General features: G+C 46.7%; 1 protein-coding gene across 3 annotated transcripts in view; it reads right to left on the bottom strand.

Moving 5' to 3' along the window:
- MATN2 (matrilin 2) overlaps window positions 1–22602 on the bottom strand; it is a 130370-nt gene that overhangs the window by 5633 nt on the left and 102135 nt on the right. For all 3 annotated transcript variants that reach the window (XM_027622807.2, XM_027622815.2, XM_027622820.2), the window contains 6 exons: window positions 22399–22521; window positions 21978–22100; window positions 9757–9879; window positions 8235–8357; window positions 5856–5978; window positions 1890–2303 (listed from right to left, as the gene is read on the bottom strand). In XM_027622807.2, the coding sequence (XP_027478608.2) occupies window positions 1890–2303; window positions 5856–5978; window positions 8235–8357; window positions 9757–9879; window positions 21978–22100; window positions 22399–22521 (1029 nt within the window). The remainder of the gene's footprint in view (window positions 1–1889; window positions 2304–5855; window positions 5979–8234; window positions 8358–9756; window positions 9880–21977; window positions 22101–22398; window positions 22522–22602) is intronic.

The raw sequence follows: 22602 nt of genomic DNA, 5'->3' as shown, positions 1-22602 counted from the left end.
AGACAAAGCCTTATGAGGAGGTGCTGAGCTGAAAAGGAAAATCTGCAGACCACTGGAAATCCCCCATGTCAGAAAGAAAGAATAAACCCAAGTACCAACCTTAGATACCAACAGAGATATGAGATTGCTCCAAAAGCTTTTCTAAACAACAGAAGTCATTAGACTCCCTTCCTACATATATGCTTCGCTTGAAAGTAAAACACAATAAGAACTTAAATTCTCCTTCATTTTCAAAATTTTTTAGCACTGATAATCTTGTTCTGGCTAATTCATTAGGCTGGATTTTAAAAATACACATAAAAATGGCTCTTTAAGCCAAGGGGCAAGAGTTATGCCTTGTTCTAAGTCTGTGTAGGGTCAATAGGCAAGTTCAACATATTTGTCTGGGAGCCCAGTGACTTCATGCAAACTTCCTAAAAAGGATAACTACTATTTTAAGATTATATTAGCTATGTGTAGGGGTAATTAAATTCATCAGAGGATGTCACTTCAAGTAAATTTTGTTCATTTTGGAACCAAATAAACATCAGTTTCTTCTACCACCTGCTCTTGGGCTATTGGTGGAAATCTGAATGGGGGAAAGAGTAAGGTAGACCGATTTCAATGAAACAAAAGGAGACAAGATACTTCCCTCAGTACACTTTAAAAATGCAGGCTAGGCGGGTTAATGGGTTTGATGTCAGCTCTCAAGCTGGTTTGGAAGCAGAAGAACTGGGTATGGCAGCCATTTTTACAGTCCACTCAGAGGATTCAGAACAGGACACTTTTGTGGCTACTATTCTATTGGGCTAGAGAAAAAGGTGTCAATAATGAGGTAAACAATATCAGTAAAACGGACTCCTTCACAAACAGTGAATGTCAGTGTGAGCCAGCCTTTCTGTGAGGAGGAATGGAGTTCACTAATGGGATTGCTAGTACTTTCTCTCCTTGTTCATTTACTCAGCAAGTATTAGTCACACATGGACTACATGCCAGGCCTGGTCTAGGCACTGGGCCCATAACATCTTAGACGAAGCCCTGGTCTGCATACCCTTTCCCCACTCATAGGACTTGCTAAAGCAATGTACCCTCTACAAGTTTTGAAGAAAGTAGCTTTCAAGCAAATTGCTTCAAAACCTCAGGTTCTCTCATTTCCCCAAGGAATCCAGTCACTTTGCCTTACTCTAGCTCTACCAACCATCCTAGCTTTTGGGTTTCCTTTTCTGAGGGCCATGCTCCCCTGCCACGGTCCGCATCTATGCACAACTAAAGTAACTTCCAGTCCTCCCCTCCCCCACATTATACACGAGTCAGGCAAACCTCAGAGAACAGGCTTTGCTTTCCTGAGTAACAACTTAGTCATAATCTCTTCCAACATTTTGACTTTCTCAAAAGCTAACTTTTGCCTCCTCCAACCACAAGGGTATTTGCTATCATAAAGCTATTGCGCTTTCGGAGTGTTCACCTGAAAGCACTGGTTTAAAAAAAAAAAAAGTATCAGTAAAAGTTCTTCCCATCAAGCATCTATTTTTACCAAACTCTTCAGATCACTCGAAAGCAACCAGACCAGTGTTTGGGAACGGTTGTGTCTTCATCTGTGGTTAAAGAGCACGTGCAGAGTCGCTCCTCTCCACTGGAGGTCACTTGCTGGCCAGGAAATCGCTCGTGTGGTGGGTGTAGACTACCAACCAGCGCAGTCAGCGGGACTCATCCCTCCCAGGGCCAGTAACTCCCGCGGGGCCCTTTACGGCCTCTAGGTGGCAGTGCAGGAAAGGGGTATCCGCGCTTGACAGGCAGCCTCTCCCAAAGCTCAGAGACTCTCACCCATGGCCTGACCACCTCTGACCACCCAGTGAGTTTGAGAAACCTGACCCTTGAGTGACGTACACTACATCTCCATCCCTTATTACCATTGGCCTGGGCTTTACTGGCCCACTCTGAGACATCATCCTGAGCTCGTCCATCCGTGAACACGATGGCCACTCTGGGCACCCGTGTGGAGAGAGGTCTGGCCCCTTCTACTTGGGTGAAACTTCTCTCAAACATGTGTTTCAGGGCCAGCCCCGTCATGGAGCCCTTGCCCATGTATTTCATGTGGGCCACGGCCTTCTTCATGTCTTTGGCCGAGTTGAAGTTCCTCAGGGTAAACTCCGTGCGGACCTGCGTGGAGTACTGGAGCAGCCCCACTCGAGCGGCTTTGGGGGAAACCGCCAAGGAATCTATAATGCCAGCGACAAACTGCTTCACAATCTCAAAATTCTCTTCTCCGAGGCTCTTGGATCCATCGATCACAAAGACCAGGTCAATTGGGCCTTCAGTGCATCCTACAGGAAGGAAAGGAAAGTTGAGATGGTCAAATGACCAAAACTCACTTAGAGTAGAAGACAAGTATGCTTCAGTTGGAGGCAGAACCACTTTGGAGAACCACCTTGGTTCTTTAGAGAATACACAGGATGGACGGAAGGGGTTGGGAGAGTCACGAGTCACAATAATTTTCACATTTGCCTTTCTCGGTGGCTTGTTAAATTGATAAAAAGAGTATTTTTCACAAGCAAAATCACACAACAGAGGTACAGATTGTCAGGGAAACCGGGCCCACACTGTACTCTGGGTCACTGACAGCCAAGTCTGCGAGGGACTATGTGTAGAGTACCCTGTAGGGCCTGACAGCACCCAAAAGATTCCTACAACTTCACTCCAGGAGGGTGACATCACCCCAGTGGGGGCATTCTGACAGACGGCAGAGAAGGAAATTCTTAAATTCAGTTCAGTAATCATCTCTTCCAGAGAGCTTTCCTAGTCATCCATCTTGTATTTGTGACTGTCTGTGTACTCCTAACAACTACTAATTTATTCGACAAAAATTGGCTTCTGGAGCACCTGCTTCATGCAAGGCAGTAGGCACAGCAGGATTGCAATAGGGACCGAGGCAAAATCCCTGACTTGACGTTGCTTCCAGCCCCTCGGAGTCGGTTAGCCCAACACCCCGCACACTGGCTACCTGATTACATGCCCGTCTCTCTGCTCTGCTAGTTCCTCCTCAGCAAGGACCACGTCTCATTCGCTTCTGTGCCCCCAGACCTGGCACACACGAGTGGTTCAATAAATGCTTGTGGATGGAATAAGTGAAGGACATGGTGTCCTTTAGGTAGCCTACCTGTAAGTACCCCACTGACCTATTCAAGCTTAGACATGAATCATCACTGCAAATTCTTTATCTATTCGGAAGCTCTTCAAGCAACTCAGACGGCTGACAGGAAGGCTCTGTGCCAATACTTAGGCAATCTGGGTGTGGACAGACTTTTCGTTATTTAGGGCTGTGTAAAAAAATGTACAGATTCCCAAATGAATGATCTCATTTCAAACAGCCTACACATGTGACATAATGCTCTCTTTTAGACATCAAGTAGCTGTCTAATTTTTGAAAGTGGAGCACAATGATATAAGCAAGTAAGGACACACAAAAGCCAAATTATTTCTGTGCGTGGCCCCCAAATAACATGCTAACGTGTGTGTGTGTGTGTGTGTGTGTGTGTGTGTGTGTGTGTGTCTTGTTGGGTTGAATTCTTCTCTCTCTCCATTAAGTACTTGTTCCTATTATTCAACTTATTGATTGTTTATTAGCAAAAGAGGAAAAGGCCAAGTCAGAGCCGCATTTACATTCAAAGCCTGTACTTGAATGAAAAAAATTAGACTCTCAGGCAGCACGTACATGGCTCTCCAGCAGATTGCAGAAATACTGGAATAATTGTCCAGCAGTAGGTCTGTTTTCTCCTCTTCCCCACACACTCTCTTCTTACAGAACAGAATCAGTCCTTGCAGCCTCTCTGCAGAGAGAGGCACAAAAGGCTTCTCGGGGAAATAAGGATGCTGGAGAGAGTGGAAGAATGTCAGCACAAGAAGGACCAGACTTCTGCTCTCAGGCCCAGGAAGAATGATAACTCCCTTGCTGGTTCCTTGTTTGCAGGAGGGTTGCTCCAACTGTACTTGGGCATTTTCTTTTTGTAGTTAAGGAGACCAGTGGGTCTGTGATTTGCCTTCAGAACTTCATTTTCACAGAGTTCCAGAATTTCAGGGTTAGAGAAGACCTTTAAAGGTCATTAGTACCGCCCTCCTTTTGCTTACGTCTTTGTAATATCCCTACCCAGGAGCCATTCGGCCTGGCCCCGAACGCCCCTCCTGATGGACAGCTCATCACCTCGCCAGTAAAGCCCCATCTCTGGACATCTCTGCTGTTGCTGGTTACAAGAGCTACCATTTGTCAAGCAGTTGGTATGTGCCAGCATTGAGCTAAGCCCCTTTAAATACATGGTCTCCTTTATTCCTCATGATGATTCTGTGAGGCGTTATCCTCATATTATAGATGAAGAAACTGAGACTCAGAGAGTTAAATAATTTGTCCAAGGTCACACAGGTATTATGAATCGGGGTTGAAGTCCAGGTCTGTCTGACCCGAAGTTCATGATCTTAACTAACGAATTACACAGCTTCCCTGAAAGTGTCTTTGTCCTCATGCTGAGCTGCAGTTTCTCCCTACTGTTCCTTCCTTCCCCAGGGGTGTCATATAAATCACTAATGAAGTGACTGTCACTTTGGTATTGGAATGGCACCTCAAGTCTTTTTCTACAAAGATCCCCAATTTCTTCCTTTATTTTTCACTTGACATCGTACCGAACTTCCTAAATCTTGCTTGTCATTATCCTTTTCCTTAAAATATTTTTTCTAAAAAACAATGCATGCACATGGAACAGAATTTAAACATCACAAAAGTATATATGTATGTATGTGTGTATCCATATGTTTATATAATACAAATAGAAGTGGAATTGCCTTTAAAATATTGCCAAACTGCCCTCCTAAATGTACTGATTCAGACACCCAGGGATATATTTATAACTGCCTATTAAAATATACCTTTGTCAACATAAGGAATCATCAACCTTTTTGATCTCTGATAACAGGTTTTAAAAAAAGATATCATAGCTTTAATCTCTCACTATATATGTTCTCTTTTTTAAAAATGGCTTTAGGACACCTGGGTGGCTCAGTTGGTTGAGCCTCTGCCTTTGGCTCAGGTCACGATCCCAGAGTCCTGGGATCGAGCCCCACATCAGGTTCCTTGCTCAGTGGGAAGCCTGCTTCTCCCTCTGCCTGCTGATCCCCCGGCTTGTGCTCTCTCTTGCTTGCTCTCCCTCTCTGACAAATAAATAAATAAATAAAATCTTAAAAGAATAAAAGTAAAAATGGTTTTTATGTTTGATGTCATGTTTAGAAAGGTCTTCTCTACTCTGAGATTACAAAGTAATTTTCTTAAGATTTTTTTCTGCTACTTTGAAGGGCTTTTTTAATGCTTAAACTTAGATCTAGGGGCACCTGGGTGGCTCAGTCATTAAGCTTCTGCCTTTGGCTCAGGTCATGGTCCCGGGGTCCTGGGATCGAGCCCTGCATCGGGCTCCCTGCTCGGCGGGAAGCCTGCTTCTCCCTCTCCCACTCCCCCTGCTTGTGTTCCCTCTCTTGCTGTGTCTCTCTCTGTCAAATAAATAGATAAAATCTTTAAAAAAATAAAAAATAAACTTAGATCTATCTCTTTCTTCCTAAAATGTAATGCCCAGAACTGAACGTAATTCTCCAGTACAGAGCAGAGGACAAATCTTGCCTCTCTCATTCCAGATATGCTTATTCAGCCTAAGATCACTCCAGCCCTTTGGCGGATAGTGAACTTACTATCAACTAAAACCAAAAGTTTTTCCACAGGTGCCTCAGTTAAGCTCCATTATGGGAGAAGCAGAGGTGAGGGATTTGTTTCCTGAAAATACTCCAAAGAGCGATTGCTCCCAACTCAAATTCAAGCAGAAAGCCAAGTTCAGATCACTTACTCTTGCACCGTCTTCCATCCTCAGCTAGAACAAATCCCTCTGAGCATTTGCAGATGTAGGAGTTGCCACAATTAACACAAATATGTTCACAGCCGTGGTACGTCGATTTGCAGACATCCTTCCCTGAGGGAAATACAGGGAGATGAGCAACTCCATCCGTGCAGGAATGAGCTGGACTGAATGGTCACGTCGGGACAGATCAAAGAATTAATCCATTTTTAAAAAACCCATCTCTGTTTAAACTTTCTCTTATAATATGCCCTTTTTTTCATTCTAATACTCAGGACAGGGCATGGGAAGGGAGAAGCTCCTCTCAGAAAGCCCCAGCCCCCACAAGCCTGAATGGTAAGATGGATGATCGGGTATCCTGTATTTATTAATTTTTAGAATTATTTGATGTTGCCTTGGGTTTTGATTTTCCCAAGCTACTGACTTTTTCCCATAGACATCCCAAACACTCCAGTTTCAATTAATGAACATTTCTCATGTGTGAGGTACTTTAAATGCTTCAGAGTAGTTACAGCCCTCCAATCTTCACAACATCTTTTGAGAAGACTAAAGCAAGAATAATTATATCCAGCGTATACATGAAGAAACTCAAAATGTGTCACGGAGTCGCCTGAGGTCATGCAGCAAGTTGGTGGCACAGCTGAGACACGCATCTCCTGTGTTCTCCTCCTCCACCACATGAAAGCCTATGGCTCTTTTCTGTCATTAGCTCCCTAGAAGGAGAAGCTTCCTATAAAATTGGGATAGGTAACTACGAATCCCCCCCTAGAAGGAGGGATGGTGGTATTTGATCTAGTGATCAAATTCCAGAGGTAGATGTTGTGCCCGGTATACAATAGCTCAATTTGCTGAGCAAAAAAATATGTTGCATGAATAAATGGCACACGTGTGTACACTTGCATTCACAGAAATAAAACCGTGAACAGACAGCTTGACAGACACAATGGGCAGAACTGCAGACCTGGTCTCCACCGAGGGGACACTGCAGTGTGAAGGCAAAACAGGATTGTGCAGGGAGATCTGCAGCATTAGGCCAGGGTCCTATCGGCATTCCAGGGCTCAGCTGTTCAAACAGAACATCCTGCTAAAGGTAGGAGGAATGAAGACCTCCACCCTCTTCCTGGTGGAGGAATGAAGACAGTGAACTCCACCCAAGCCAGCTTGGTTGACATGTGGGATGTCCCAAGCTATCTCAAAGGAGTCTGTGAGGAAATTCCCCCAAATCAACTTGAAAAGCAAATGAACTGATTTTGCCTTAATGAAAAAAGAGCCGTCCTGTCCACTGGAGCAGATATCAACAAAAGCAAGTAGACAGTTTCAACACTACCCCCCGCCCACATCCCCAAATAGGGACTAAGAGCTCAGAATCTCCCAGGGGAGAAAAATCCTTGCCCTGTGCTCTTCTAATACCCACTTCACCAAGCTCATGTGTCCCGTCTGGCTCTTTTTTCAGTGCTGTGATGGTTAATGTTATATGTCACCTTGCCTAGGCTATGGTGCCTAGTTGTTTGGTCAAACACCAATCTAGATGCTGCTGTGAAGGTATTTTTTAGATGAGATTAACATTTCAGACATTAGACTTTGAGTAAAGTGGAGTACACTCCATAGAGTTGGCCTCATCCAATCACTTGGAGGCCTTAAGAGAAAGAAGACTGAATCTTCCACCACCACCCCAAGGAAGAAGGAATTCTGCTTCTGGACTGCCTTTGGATAAGAGCTGCCACATCAGCTCTTCCTGGGTCTCCAGACTGCTGGCCCGCCCTACAGATTTTCTCTATGTCCATCTGCCTCTCTCTCTGTCTCTTTATATAGGCACACACACACACATACACTCTATTGGTTCTGTTTCTCTGGGGAACCCAATGCACCTTCTCAGTAAACTCTCAGAATCTGTTCTGAGCGACCTACAGAGGCAACGATAGAGAAAGTGGATAAATAAAACCCACAGAAAAATCCCTTCGTCCCTCTCCCACCCTACACCTTACTTTTAAGGTCTTCCAAGAAGAAAAAGCACTGTAATTATCCTTTGATGCTCATAGTGATTGCTGGCAGAGATTCTAATTCTGTCCAATGATTAGCCAGGCTCTGGGCGAGGCTCTGGGCATCCACACAATGGTTGTGGAATGGCCAGCAACTGGGAGAAAATGGAGAGATGCAAAAAGCCTGACAACTCGGGACCTTGACTGAGAAAATCCTGAACAACTAAGGGTCTCCTGTACGGATCACTCGCAAACACTTTCAGATCACCCAAGGCAGGAACTTGTCATTGTAACATTGATTATAAGGGAAGATTTTAAATATTAAAGGAGGTTATCTCATGGTCCGTGTCCCGCAGATGGAAGAGTTCATCTCTACCTGGAGGCCACTTACTTCGGCAGTGTTTCCCATCCTCGGCAAGCCGGAATCCTTCCAGGCACTTGCAGATGTATGACTCATCACTGTTCACGCAAATGTGCTCACAGCCATGGTTGACTGTTTGGCAGACATCTTTCCCTGAGGACAGAAGAGCAAGTCAAAGCAATTTCACCAACATAAATTTTCCCTAGGCTTCACCTTGGAGGATCCACCCATCTCAGCCACCAGACCCCAGGCCCCCTTGAGCTCAGTGATCCATGGGAGGAAAGTAAAATTGAGGATGAAGTTCAGTGGGTCTAAATTAGGTTAACTCTTCAAACTTCCTCACTATCATCCTCACCATCACTCACCAGCACCTACTTCAATATCTCATTAAATGCAATCAATCATTGGCTTTCTGCAGATGCAGTTTCTGATATCAAAAGGAAACACTGTTGGTCTGATATGATTACTTAGAAGATTAAACCTCAATTTAGATTAGTGGCACTGAAATCTAATTTTGGCTTTGTCCCTGACATATGGCTTTGGAGAATCACTTAACCTCTTGGAGCCTTACCTTTCCTGTCTGTCTGAAAAAATGAGAGTCATAATTCCAATTACCTATCTTTTCTTCAAACGTGTCAGCACAAGTTGCTCTTTGCAAAGTGCTTTGAGAAGCTTGAGGAAAAGATGACTGATAGGGATGAAAATCATTTGCTCAGGGTTACATGCTCGCCTTTGATTAACAGAGATGCATCTTGGCCCCATCTAAGAGGCTTTGCTTTCTGAGACATAAGCATGGGCACATCATAAGGTGGTCTCTATGAGAGACTGGTGCTACCAGCAACAACAACAATATTATTAAAGATAAACAGAGGCTCAGAGAAGTCAAACAACTTGCCTGGCTAATAAATGGCAGGGCTAGAAGCTGCTAGAATCTTGTTTCTTGCCACAGGGCATACACAAGCAACTTCAGTTGTAGCTCTAGCATTGGCTTTTTTCATTTGTCCATTTGTTTGTTTTCTTTTAACTGGTTTTGGCTCAGTTGGTTAAGTGACTGCCTTCGGCTCAGGTTATGATCCTGGAGTCCCTGGATCGAGTCCCGCATCGGGCTCCCTGCTCAGCAGGGAGTCTGCTTCTCCCTCTGACCCTCCCCCCCCCATGTGCTTTCTCTCTCTCTCATTCTCTCTCTCTCAAATAAATAAAAATCTTTAAAAAAAAAAAAGAAAAGTTTTAGATTTACAGAAAAATGGAGACGATAGCACAGAGTTCCTATAAACCTCAAACCCAGTTAGCAACTTGTGTTAATGTGATACATCTGTTACAATTAATGGACCAACACTGATACATTAAGACCAACTAAAGTCCCTGGTTTATTGACATTTCCTTAGTTTTTAACCTGATGTCATTTTTCTGATTCCATCCAGGACCCCACATTATATTTAATAGTCGTGTAGCAGTGGCTTTTGAGGGTAACTGATTTCAACAGAGATCAGGATGGTGGAATTCATGCAAAGATCAGACACAGCCACGTGAGACAACCCCGGTAAAAACTTACTTCTGCAGGTTTTCCCGTCTTCACGGAGTATATACCCTTCAAAGCACTGACACACAAAAGAGTCTTCAGTGCTTACACATGAGTGTTCACAGCCATGGTCCCCCAAGGCACAGGAGTCCAATTCTGGGAATCCAATTGGAATTAGAGAAACAGAAGAAGGAAATGGTTCATACAGTACTGACTTATTCAGTCCTTTTTTTAGTAACTTATTCCATCTTAAAAGACATTTTAGACACCTTCAGTTAAAGCAGTGTCTTATTCCACAATGCACATTTCAAAACAGAAAATATGTCTATGAGCAAAAATTCTTCATATATAAAGAATGCAGAAAATAAAAGCTGGGAAAATTTCCATAGGGAAAATGCACAAAAGGCATGAAAGACAGTTTATAAAAGGAGAGATATAAATAGCCTATAAATATTAGAAAATAAGTTCATTTTCGCTGGCTATCATATAACTATAATATCAACTTATCTACATATCTACTTATGTACGTGTCACACTTAGGTGAGCCATTCTTCACCTGTTCATTCAGTCCTCAACTATTTCATGCATCCCTACTCCAAGTCAGGTACTCTTCTAGGCTCTGGGGATTTAACAATGAATAAGACAGTTTCTGCTTTTGTGAAGCTTACATTTGGCAGCAGGTGTGGGAGCGAAGAAGGGGAAGACAAACAATAGACAAACAAATATATATGTCAGATGGGTAAAGTGCCGTGGAGACAAGCAGGAGAGGGGAGAGAGAATGTGCCCGGGCCAGGGAGGGCTTGTGTTTCACAGGCTGCAGGCAGATACAGTGCCCCTGAGCAGAGTCCTGAAGAGACGAGTGAATGTGTGTTATTTGGATGGAAGAGCATCCTCGGCAAAGAACAGCATTTGCAAACTGCAGAGGTAGGAGCGTGTGTGGCACATTTCAGGAAAGGCAAAGAGATAGGTGGACCCAAGCAACCTGAGCCTGGCAGGGGACGAGGCCAGTGAGGCCAACAAGGGGCAGACCCTATGGGCTTCACGGGCAGCAGTGGGATCTGAGTGAGGAAGGGTCCCTGGAGGGTTTTGAGCAGTGTGGTCACATGAACTGGCTTTGTCATAAAAGGCGTACTCGGTGTAGGCGAGGATGGAGCATGGAGAGCTGGGAGAAATCTCTTGCAATAAGCCTGGTGGCCCCAACCAGGATGGTGACAACTGGTGAGACTGTTGGCTATATATTGAAGGTAGAGCCTACAAGCTTTGCTGATGGGTTGATATGAAGAGGCCATCTTCCTATGGAGATGAGAGAAGAGTCATGGATGACCAAGGCTGCAGGAAAGAGCAAAAGGAAGGGCTTTGCCATCCACAGGGCTGGGGCAGCTTCTGTTTGTGACTCTGTGAAAACCAAGCTGACATTTTAAAAGCCTGATACTGAGGACATGGGGAAAGTGACGTCTTATGAGAACAATACACAATTCTGAAAGTCAATTCAATCATTTCAGATCGAGGAGAATTTTACAATGGATAGGCACTGAAGTTATGAAATCAAGGCTCTGAAGTAATCACTTGTATAATCAGGCACAGACCACACACTTATTTCTAAGGCATTTTGCAGTATTTCTTTCTGGAGGGGAGTCCTGAGAACCACCCTGTGGGGTAGTCAAGGCAATTGTTCTTATTCTCACTTACCAGCTGGGAGACTAAGGTTTGGGAAGGTTAATGGCTCGCCAAGATTAATTGCTAATAAGTGATAGCACCAGACTCAAAATGTAATCTTCTGATAATAAATCCCACATTTTCCCCAACTACATTACATTGCATTGCTATATCGTAAAGTAAGCTTTCAAACATGAAGGGAATTTTGCCCGTCTTCCATTGGACAGACATGCTGCCAAAATCTTTGAACAATGGGAAAATATTATGTTAACTAAAATTATAACTGCAGAAGAGAGTCAAAGCAGAGTCGGCCTGTCCTGTTTGCTCTGAAAATGACTTACTTCTCTGGACACAATCTAGACTCATTATTAATGCAGAACATTCCCCAATGGCTTGGGGTAGTTCCTCACATAGTGTTGAGTGGAAATACAATTGAGTGATCCATAATAGAGACAGCTGGCTGGCCTGTGGAGGTGAGCATTTTTTTCCCACCATGAATTTATATTAAGAATACTCCATTTTCCAACATAATAAAACAGCTATAACTCTTTCCGGCCAGCCTTGTCAAGCCATAACGCAGCACACCATTTCTTTCCCCCATGCCCTGTCCTGTTTTCTTGGCTCCATCTCAGGCTGTCATCGAGAAGAGTGGCTGAGTCTTCCCACACAGACCCTGAGCCGTGGTGGTCTGCACCTACACCAGGCAGATCGGTGCTGCTTTCCTTTATCAGGAGCCTGCTGAGCCCAAAGCCACTGTCCACGTCACCCTTGGCTACAGACTATCACAGGAGCTCCCAGCCCAGTTTCTGAGTTCTCCTGAGTGTTCACATTAGCGGCTGTTTGAAATTTTATTGGGTGCACGCCTTTTTATTTTAAGATTATTTATTTATTTACTTGACAGAGAGAGAGAGAGAGAGAGAGAGAGCGAGTGCAAGAAAAAGCAGGGGGAGGGGCAGAGGGAGAGAGAGAGAAGCAGGCTCCCCACCGAGCAGGCAGCCTGATGTAGAGCTCAATCCCAGGACTCCGGGATCATGACCTGAGCCAAAGGCAGTTGCTTAACCAACTGAGCCACCCACGTGCCCCAATTGGGTGCATGTTTTAAAGCATGTGGAGAGTTTGGTTTTTAACCCTTTCCCTCCTTGTTCCCCCAGAGCATCAAATCAGATGACTGTAGAGCAGTGGGGAGTTCTCCACCTCACATGAGTATTAGAATCACCATCACTTTTTAAAGGCAGAACAGGCAGATGATTCAAAATTCAAACACATTAAAGGGCATACTTCCCCTAAGGAGGGGTATCTGGCAACATCTACCAAAGTTACAAGATGTACCTTTGACCCAGCAACCTCACTTCAGGAATTCTCTCCTACAGGTACCTTGTACCATAGGAAGGGATATACTTTCAAGTTATTCATGGCAGCATTGTTTGCAATAATGACAAGTGGAAAACAACCCAAGTGTCCAGCAACAAGGGAATTAAGTAGCTGTAAAAAGCATGAGAACATTCTCTATGTAAAGATATGAAATCTCCAATAAGTATCATTGAGTGAAGAAAAAAAAGGCGTAGAATAGGGGTATATACAGTACACCATTTTTTTCTGTAGGTAAGAAAAGGGAGGAAATAAAAATATATATTTATATTTGCTCTTATTCACATAAAGAAACATGAAGGATAAATAATAAACTAATGAAAATAGTGTATTAGTTATCTGTTGCTGTGTAACAAGTTACCCCCAAACCTAGCAGCGTAAAACAACATTTATTATCTCACAGTTTCTGGGGGTCTGGAATCCAGGAGTGGCTTAGCTGGGGAGTTCTGACTCAGGATCTCTCATGAGCCTGTAGTCAAGCTGTTGGCTGGGGCTGCAGTGATCTCCAGGCTCTACTGGAGCTAAAGGATGTGATTCTGAGCTCACTCACGTCTTTACTGGCCGGCCTCACTCAGTTCCTTACTGGCTATTAGCTGGAGGAAGCTTCAGTTCCTCAGCATGTGGGCTTCTCCACAGGGCAGCTTACAACATGGCTTCCCCGAGAGCAAATGATCCAAGAAATGAGAGAGAGTGCTCAAGATGGCAACCACAGTGTCTTTTATTACTTAATTTGAGAAGTGACGGGCCGTGGTTCTTTCCATATGCTACTGGTCACACAGACCAACAGTGAAGGAGGGAACTATACAAGTGTGTGACTACCAGGAGATGGGGATCACTGGTGGCCATCTTGGAGGCTGGCTACTGATAGAAGGGAGGTAGGGAATGTGATGGGAGGCCATAGGGGGAGCAAAGCTTCTTAATGTATGTCTTTTCATATTGTTTTGATTCTTAAACCATGTAAACCCCTTACTTATTCCTTTTTTTTTTTTTTTTGAGAGAGAGAGAGAGAGCATGTGCACATGGGGTGAGGAGAGGGGGAGAGGGAGAGAAAGACTCTCAAGCAGGTTCCACGCCCAGCACAGAGCCCATCTTGGGGCTCAATCTTAGGACCCTGAGATCATGACCTGAGCCAAAATCAAGAGTCAGGTGCTTAACCGACTGAGCCACTGTGGCGCCTCAACCCCTTACCTATTCTAAAAATAAGCTAAAATTTAAATTAAAATGCTTATGGGGAACAAAGAATTTACAATGAAAAGTTTGCTTCTCTCTCACCTTTGACACTCTACATCATTACTTTTAAAGCCTGCACCATCATTTAATCAGTGTTTTATTGGACGGGCATTTAGGTGGTGCCTAGTCTTCTACTATTATAAACATTATTGTAATGAATATTCTTGTGCATATAGTTCTACATACAATGTGAAGGCATATCTGAAAGATAAATATCCAGAAGCAGAAATCCTTAGTTAAAAGGCATGAACATTTAAAAGCTGATAAATATTTCCCAGTCGTCCTCTAACGAGGTTACATCAGTGTAAGACAGTCTCAGCTTCAGGGAATCTAGGGTACCGCCGGGGCATCTGGTTGTTTTAAAAGCCCCACAGGTGATTCCAATAAACTACCAAGGGTGAGATGCTCTGTGCCTCCATCATCAAGAACCAGACACCACTGTCTTTCTCTTGGGCTGTTGCATCGTCTACTAACTGGTTTCCACACACTCTCTTTTACCCCCTCCAATCCATTCCCTCCCCTCGTCCTAAGTCCTCTTTCCAAAATGCAAATCTTCTCACATCACTTCTTCCCTCTGCCTGAGATTCTCAGAGTCTTCAGAAAAGACAGAATCCCTACAGCCTCATCTGGCCCACCCTCCCCCCAGCTCCGAGCACTGTCTTTCAGTGCGTACCTCAGTACCAAGCCAGGGGCCCTCCCACCACCGTGGTCTACACAGCCATTCCTCTGTTTCTCCTTCTTCACCCTCCCCCCCATCTCCTGAGGTCTTCCTGTACCTCCCCACGTGGGGCCTCAAAGCAGCTGGAATCCACCCCTCTGATAAGATCACTGCTGTCACCGAAAAGGGAGTCACGTGTTGGTTTGGGTCTTCACCTGCATCCTCACTGGGCTGTGCTCGCATGGGCTTTGACCAAGAGACCACACACTCACTGGACCTGCCCTTCCCTCCTGCATCTCGCATTGCCCAGTGTAATGCCTGATACACAACAAGCTCCCCACCGAGCAGGGAGCCGACGTAGAACTCAATCCCAGGACCCCCGGATCTGGTGAGTAAAAGGAAACATTTCCTCAGTTTTCTACTTTGAAAATTAAGGGTAACCAGACCCTCCACCCAGGGGTTTTGTGCAGATGTTTTATTTTTTTATTTTTATTTTTTATTTTTATTTTTTTTAAAGATTTTATTTATTCATTTGAGAGAGAGAGAGAGAGAGAGAATGAGCAGGAGAGAGGCAAAGGGAGAGGGAGAAGCAGTCTCCCTGCTGAGCAGGGAGCCTGGTACGGGGCTCAATCCCAGGAGACCCGGGATCATGACCTGAGCCGACGGCAGACACCTAACCATCTGAGCAGACACCTAACCATCAGGCGCCCTTTATTTTTCTTATTTTATTAAAGATTTTATTTGGGGAGGGGCACCTCGGTGGCTCAGTCAGTTAAGCATCTGACTCGACCTCAGCTTAGGTCTTGATCTCAGGGTCATGGGTTCAAGCCCTGCATTGGGCTCTATGCTGGATGTGGAGCCTACTTAAAAAAAAAAAAAAAAAAAAAAAGATTTTATTTTTGAGTAATCTCTGTACCCAACGTGGGACTTCAACTCATGATCCCAAAATCAAGAGTCACATGCTCTACTGACTGAGTCTGCCTGGTGCCCCTAAGATTTTATTTTATCATTTTATTAAAAATTTTATTTTTAAGTAATCTTTACACCCAATGTGGGGCTTGAACTCATGACCCCAAAATCAAGAGTTGTATGTGCAGGGGCACCTGGGTGGCTCAGTTGGTTGAACATCTGACTTCAGCTCAGGTCATGATCTCAGGGTCCTGGGATGGAGCCCCATGCCAGGCTCCACACTCAGCAGGGAGTCTGCTTGTCCCTCTGTCCCCCATCCAGCTTGTGCTCTCTTTCTCTCTCTCTCAAATAAATAAATAAAATCTTAAAAAAAGAGTTGCATGTGCAGATGTTTTAAGTGAGAACCCTGTGGAGGGTGGATGCTGGGTGGTTCTCACTCTCTCCCCCACACCGGCCTTGCAGAGTGAACACTTCATATTTGCTCAGCAAAATGTCCAGTTCCTGCCTATCAGGGATGTTCTGGGTCACTCATAAGTTAAGGAACCACATGTGGTAAATTAGAAAATGCCCAAGGTGTACTGTCATCAACTTCCTGACCATAGGTTTAGCTGCTTCCTATTCAACCAAGTCTGGAAACCAACTTGGAGTCAGCTTCCGCCCAGTGCCAGATACTCCCCTGCAGGAAAGTACTTCAGTGTTTCCCTAACAGGCAGAGGGAGCCACCATCCCTGACTCACGATCATGGGGTGCCTTTAGCCCAGGTAGAATGGTGGGTACCCCAGCAAGGAGTTCATCCATTCAGCAAGTGTTTCTGGAGCACTTGCTTTGTGCCTGGCACCAGTCTCATCTTTGGGCTGGAAGGGGCCCAGGAGATTGACTGATCCAACCCTTTATTTTAGAGCTGAGGAAGCAGATGGCCAGAGAGGGGAAGTGACCTTCCCAAGGTCTCTGAGTCGGCAGAGGTGAACTGGGTCAGCTGTGCTGGGGGCAAAGCTGGGATCAGACCACAAATCTACCACCTTCATGTTTCCTGGTCCAGCAGCACCTGCAGTGGCCATCCTAGCTCAGCAGAGTCTACTCAGGCTAGGAGATTCTCAGAAGACAAAATAAAATCGTTTCCTCAAGGGAGGCTGGGCCTCCAGTCTCACCTAACTCTAAAGGCTGTAGGTGAACTGTCTCGCCTGCCCCTCCAGGTCCCGTTCTCACCTGCTGCCCTCTGGCGCTCAAATCTCAACACCCAGTGCGCTCACTCTCTGGGCTTCTGCATGCTGTTTCCTGTGCCTGGGAAGTTCTGCCGCCTCTGTCTTAGGCTGTTCTGGCCGCTATAACAAAATACCATAGACGGGCGACTTGTAAAGAGCAGAAATTTATAGCTCACAGCTCCGGAGGCTACAAGGTTGGGTGAGGACCCTCTTCCAGGCTGGAGACTTCTCCCTGTCTCCTCACATGGTGGAAGGGACTGGTGGGGGAGTTCCGTGGGACCTCCCTTATTAGGCCATTAATCCTATTCATGAGAGCCCCATGCTCATGACCTAATTACCCCAAGGCCCCACCTCCTAATATCATCATCTTTGGGGATTAGGATGTCAACATACGAATTTGGGAGGACACCAACGTTTAGTCCACCATGCCCTCCATCTCTGGCTAGCTCACTCCTTCAATCTCCAGATGTCAGATCAACCATCTCTTTCTCAGGAAACTTTCTCTGGACTAGCTGCCCCATGCTCCTGCCGCGCCTCTTCTTCCCACGTCACACGAAAGATTTTTAATTTCTTTCTTCCCTGAGAAACTTGAAACCCTGTCAGGGCAGAAACGGAACTGGCATCAACCCCAGGGAGGGAGGCCCAGTGCCCAGCACCATGTGCCCAGCACGCTGCAGGTACAGGGTCAATACCTGTGGAGAATGAGAGCAAATGGACCAAGAGCTTAAGGAAGTGCCCAGACTCAAATGCAGAGACGAGAGTGAGGACCACCTACTGGGAACCAGGACTTAAATGGAACAGATGAGAGGAGGTATGACAATCTCAGGATGCAGGAAGAACACATTTTTCCCCCCAGGAGAAGAATCCTTTTCTTTCCTCCTTAAGGGAGGCAGGTCCACACCTTTCATTCAACCCCTGTCCTGAATGGGATCTACAATCTGTGATCAGGATGATTACAGGTTGAGGACAGAGCAGGGGTGTTTGGGACCCACGTGTCGCCGCCCTGCCTGCTGACGGACTGCTGCGCTCCCGTCTGGACTCCACACCCGCCGAGTCGCGGGTGTCTGTGGCACAGCCATTCCAGGCTCATGCGTTCCATGGACTCGCACCTCTTGGTGATGACAGACAGCAATCCTGGGTCTGAGGCTCCACGTAGGAGGTTGTTAAAACTGACCCAGCCCCGGAGGTGGCCTGCCAAGAGGGTAACGAGGGCCCAGAGATGGAATTACACCATTTTCGGGCGTTTCTTATAATAAAACTAGGAGCAGCCAATCATTTGCTAACTCTTTAATGGCTTTTGCTCAGACGACCCAAAAAAACAGCTGAACGGAGATGTCCCTTTGGAGGGCACCTCACTCTCTGGGCATGAGGTCCTGAATCAGGGGACCTGGGTTCTGGTCCTGACCTTTCCACTGACCCTCGGGGCCAGCTTGAGGTGCCAGTTTCCTTCCTGCGCTTGTTTCCCACAAAAGAAACAGAAGACCTCGAAGCTTCCTTCTGTTCCTATAATGTGAGTAGGTGAGGGTGAAGGTGGTCTTCTCCCTCACTCCCTGCTATGGACTGAATTGTGTCCCCCTCCCCCTACCAAATTCATATGTTGAAGCCCGAACATCCAGTGTGGGTGTATTTGGAGGCGGAGTAATTGGGAGGTAATTAGGTTTAGATGAGGTGGGGAGCCCATGATGGGATTAGGGTCCTTAGAGCTTGCTCTCGTCCCCCCTCTCCCCACCACCATGTGAAGACACAGTAAGAAGGCAGCCATCTGCAAACCAAGAAGAGGGCTCTCATCAGAACACGACCATGCCAGCACCTTGATTTTGGACTTCCAGCCTCCCAAACTGTAAGAAAATAAGTTGCTGTTGTTTAAGCCACCCAAACCCTGGTGTTTTGTTATGGCGGCCTGAGCAGATTACAACACTCCATTTGCCTTGCTCAGGGCTGTCTCTGCCTTTCAAAGTCAAGCTGGAGGGCATCATGCCCCAACAGCCCTCCACAGCCTGTGGTGGCTGGACTAGGATTCCCAGTGCTCTGTGGCTTGTGGCCCAGATTTCCGTCAGCATCCTGCCCTTGCCAGAGTCTGACAGCAGCCTTGAGGACTCATGAGTCTGGCCTCTCCCAGGGTGGCCAATCTCTAGGGCCGCTCCAATTGAAGCAGGCCCAGCCCTGGGGGAGGTAGGTCTCCAGGCAGCAAGGCAAAGTGCTACCTCAGCCTTCTCCTCAATGCAGGGCAGTCTAACGGTGGGAGGAAAGACCACAAAAGAGTACCTTAGGGTTTAAGGCAGTTTACAAGTTCCCAAAGCACTTCAACTTTTGTCTCTCCCTGTGCCACTTGGCAACCCTGACAGAGAGGCAGAAATCATCGTCCCAAGTTGACAGTTGAGCAATCAGATCCAGAAAGGGTCAATTCTCTTGCCCAGGGTGGAAGCAACAAGATTTAAACCCAGTCTTTGGGCTCTTAGGTCAGTATTCTTTCAGCTCTGCCACATTATTTCTCAGATCTGTGCAAAGGGTACCACGGAGTGAGAGGGCAGAAGAGGAAGTACCAGTTGGGGGCAGCAGGAAGTTCTCCACGGGGAATGTCATCCACAGGCAGGGTTTCTATCTGCAAGGCTGGGAAAGGAAGGCTGTGCTAAGTGGAGAAAAGACAGGCTGGAGGTACAGTGGCCGCTCAGAGAATAACGGGACTTACCCTCCTGAAGAACTGGAGGAATTGGGGAAGACCTGGGATGGGGCTCAAGAAGTGGAGGAAGGGGTTCTCTGACACTGCCAAATTGAGAAACGCAAACGGAACTTTATTTTGGGAGACAGTGGAGAGCCACTGAAGGTTGCTGGGTAGGGAGTGGAGTCTGTGCCAGGTGTCGCAGGAGAAAAAGACAGGTGGTCTCTGACCATTCACTCACTCACTCAGTGAACCTTGTTGAGCATCTCCTGTGGGCCAGGCCTGGGGACTCTGACTCCAAACAAGACCCAGTCTCAAGCCCCAGGCGCTGGCAGGCCAGTGGACAGTGTGCTCTGTGCACATAGCCTGTGGAGTCTTCCTGATGCTGGGACGCCCTTGCAAAAGGTCTACCTCAGGGAAATCACCAGGAGCTAGAGAGGGGAGGAGTCCTCTCAGCTGCAGCTTATAGAAAAGACTACTCCATTTCCCTCCCCACCTTAGCCCACAGTCTGTGCATCAACCCGCCAACGCAAGAAGGCTCCTAGGGAGAACCTACAATCACAGTTTGGGGGCCAAGGACATGAAGAAGGGATGACGGGCTTCATCCCAGAGGCCGGAGAGCCCAAGGTGCCTGCAGGCATATGGCGGTAACAATGCCCACTTACTTCCAGGGCCCTGGGAACGTGGGTCTGCGCTCTATGCTTCAGAGAACTTTCTGGAAAGTGAGTGAAGTGTTCTTCAGGCCATCTGCTATCAAGGCTCTAAGAGGAGGCTGCCTTTCTGAAGGATGAAGGACACCCTTACACACTGAGCCAGCCCTGGCTGGCCCCCAGCAGGTCCCCCCTCTTCCCAGCCCAGCAGGCTTTCCCAAAAATTTGGAGTCATGTGGTCAGGCTCTTTGTCATCTGGCATAGAGCTGAGAAGCATAGCCCCCAGTTAACAATGGCCACACTGAAAACAAAGCCCATTATTACAGGACAGGGCAGCCAGGCTGAATCATCCCAGGGCAGACAGACAGCCTTTAATTAGGAGAACAGTTCAATGCCTATGTATTGGCTGGTGAGTAAAATTCATTTCTTAGGTACCACCATTCCCAGAGGATAATTCTGACCTATCTGATCATCTCAGAAGATTTCACAGAGTCACAACCCTCTATAAATATAGACACATCAAAATTCACTTCTGATTGCACTGCACGTCAAATGGGAAAATGTGCAACATTTAAAAGTGTCAGTGGCATCACTCGTGTGGACCTGGGGGAGGAGGGACAGGGGTGTGCGACTGTAAGGGACAGTGTGTGTTGGGAAGGGCCGTGAGAATTTCTTACAAGTCCTCCAGCCAGCTAACAGTCAGCTCTTCATGATGATCACAGTAAGGGGGGTGGGGGGACAAAGGAAGGGCATGAATGATCTAAGATGATGGAAAATTAAAGCAAACCAATAAAAAAAACCAAGTATCCGGCTCTGGCATGCAGTCACATGTAGATGCAATTCCACACGTCCACCCTCCTTCCGTGCCCCAATGCCCACACCTTCCCGGTGTTGGTGGCAGTAGCCGTCTCTAGCAGCTAGCAGGCTGCCAGCCATACAGGGATAACCCACTCGCCGAGACTCCAGAATCTATTGCAAACTAGGGAAACATTTTTTCATGGTCTGCAGAGAGGGGCGCGCCTCAGCTCGCCCGCCCCTGCGAATGGACAATATTAAAAGGTGGATAACTTAGGTTGTGGCCACCATTGTATCAGTAGTCAGGGAAGCTAGCCCTATAACCAGAAAGACCAGCAGGGTGGGAAAGGAAGACTATGGTCCTTTCCCTCCATTTCTGACTCCTTCTGTCAAAATGACTATTTTTTCAGTCTTTACCTTAGTCCACTGGGATTGCAGGGCAGAAAACACAACGTTCTCGAGTGAGGAGAGAGGGAGATCTGGGGGCTTTTTTTTTTTTTTTTCCTCAATTAATGGGACAGGAGTTGGGGCCAGCTGCAAGGATATATGTACCCAGGAAACATCACTGCCAAGCTCTCCATCGGCTGATAGATTATGAGGTTGGGGGAGGGAAGGTTTCTCAGGAGCCTCCCCTTCTCCCAGGACTGACTTTGGAGTCCCATAGACCAGAGCTTGAACCCACGCCTTTAACAGGGCTGACCTTGGGCTCCTTACTTAATCTGAGCTGCAGTTTCACCACAAGCTGGAGATTCCACAGTATTGCCAGAGCCTGAGGTTGCATGGGCTTAGCACAGTGCCCGGCATGAAGTCAGCACTCAACAAGGGGTCTGTCTGCATGATGATCACTGTGCATCGCAGGCTGGCTACCACTTTCTGCCGGATTAGGGGTAGAGAAGAGAAAGGCAAGAAATAGGGCTCTGTCCAGCTTCAACATGACCCCGAGGCACGCTGTAGAAGTAGGAAAAAGCTGTCTTGGGGAGTAGGGGAAGGAAGCTCTGGGGCAGGGGGAGAAGCACCAGGGCTCAAAGCACTGAACAAGGCCTTTAATGCCCATTCACACAGGCCCAGCAAAACCCACAGACAGCCTGTGCCGAGTCCCGCTTGTCAGTGGACCCCAGAACACTTACTGGCACAGGTCTTCCCGTCACTGCGGAGCACGTGTCCCTCAGGACACTGACAAGCAAAGGATCTGTCTGTGTTGACGCAGGAGTATTCACAACCATGGTTGCTCAGCAAGCAATAATCCGCCCCTGCAAAGTCAGACAGCCAGGTGAGGTTGGCAGTAAGACTTTGGGCTACTGATGATGGCAATCAAGTGACCACAGTCTTGTCTATCTCCCCCCACCTTTACCCCACAAAGTCATGAAGTCTGCTCCCCCACCCCTCAAAGGCATGCAGTCCCCAGAGGACACCCCCCACCATCTTCCCGGAGCACAGGAAAGGGCAGAGGAACGACAGGACCATGAACCACCCTCCTCTGCAGCGGCCGTATTTTTCACTCTTGTTGCAAAGCTTTTCCGTAGAAGAGAAGCATAGAGGGAGACTTACTGGAGCAGGTCTTGAGGTCCTCATTGATAAGGAAGCCTTCGGAGCACTGGCAGACGTAGGAATCCTCAGTGTTCAGACACAGCTGCTCACAGCCGTGGTCCTGCTCAGCACAGTGATCCACTCCTGCGTTTGTCACCCAGGAAAACACAAAATAACCTGACAGCGCTCACCAGCAATGGGGCATTAAGAAAACCGTCCTCCTGG

This window comes from Zalophus californianus, chromosome 4 (genome assembly GCF_009762305.2).
Source record: "Zalophus californianus isolate mZalCal1 chromosome 4, mZalCal1.pri.v2, whole genome shotgun sequence".
Taxonomy (NCBI): Eukaryota; Metazoa; Chordata; class Mammalia; order Carnivora; family Otariidae; genus Zalophus; species Zalophus californianus.
This window is presented reverse-complemented; position numbering and strand designations above follow the sequence as displayed.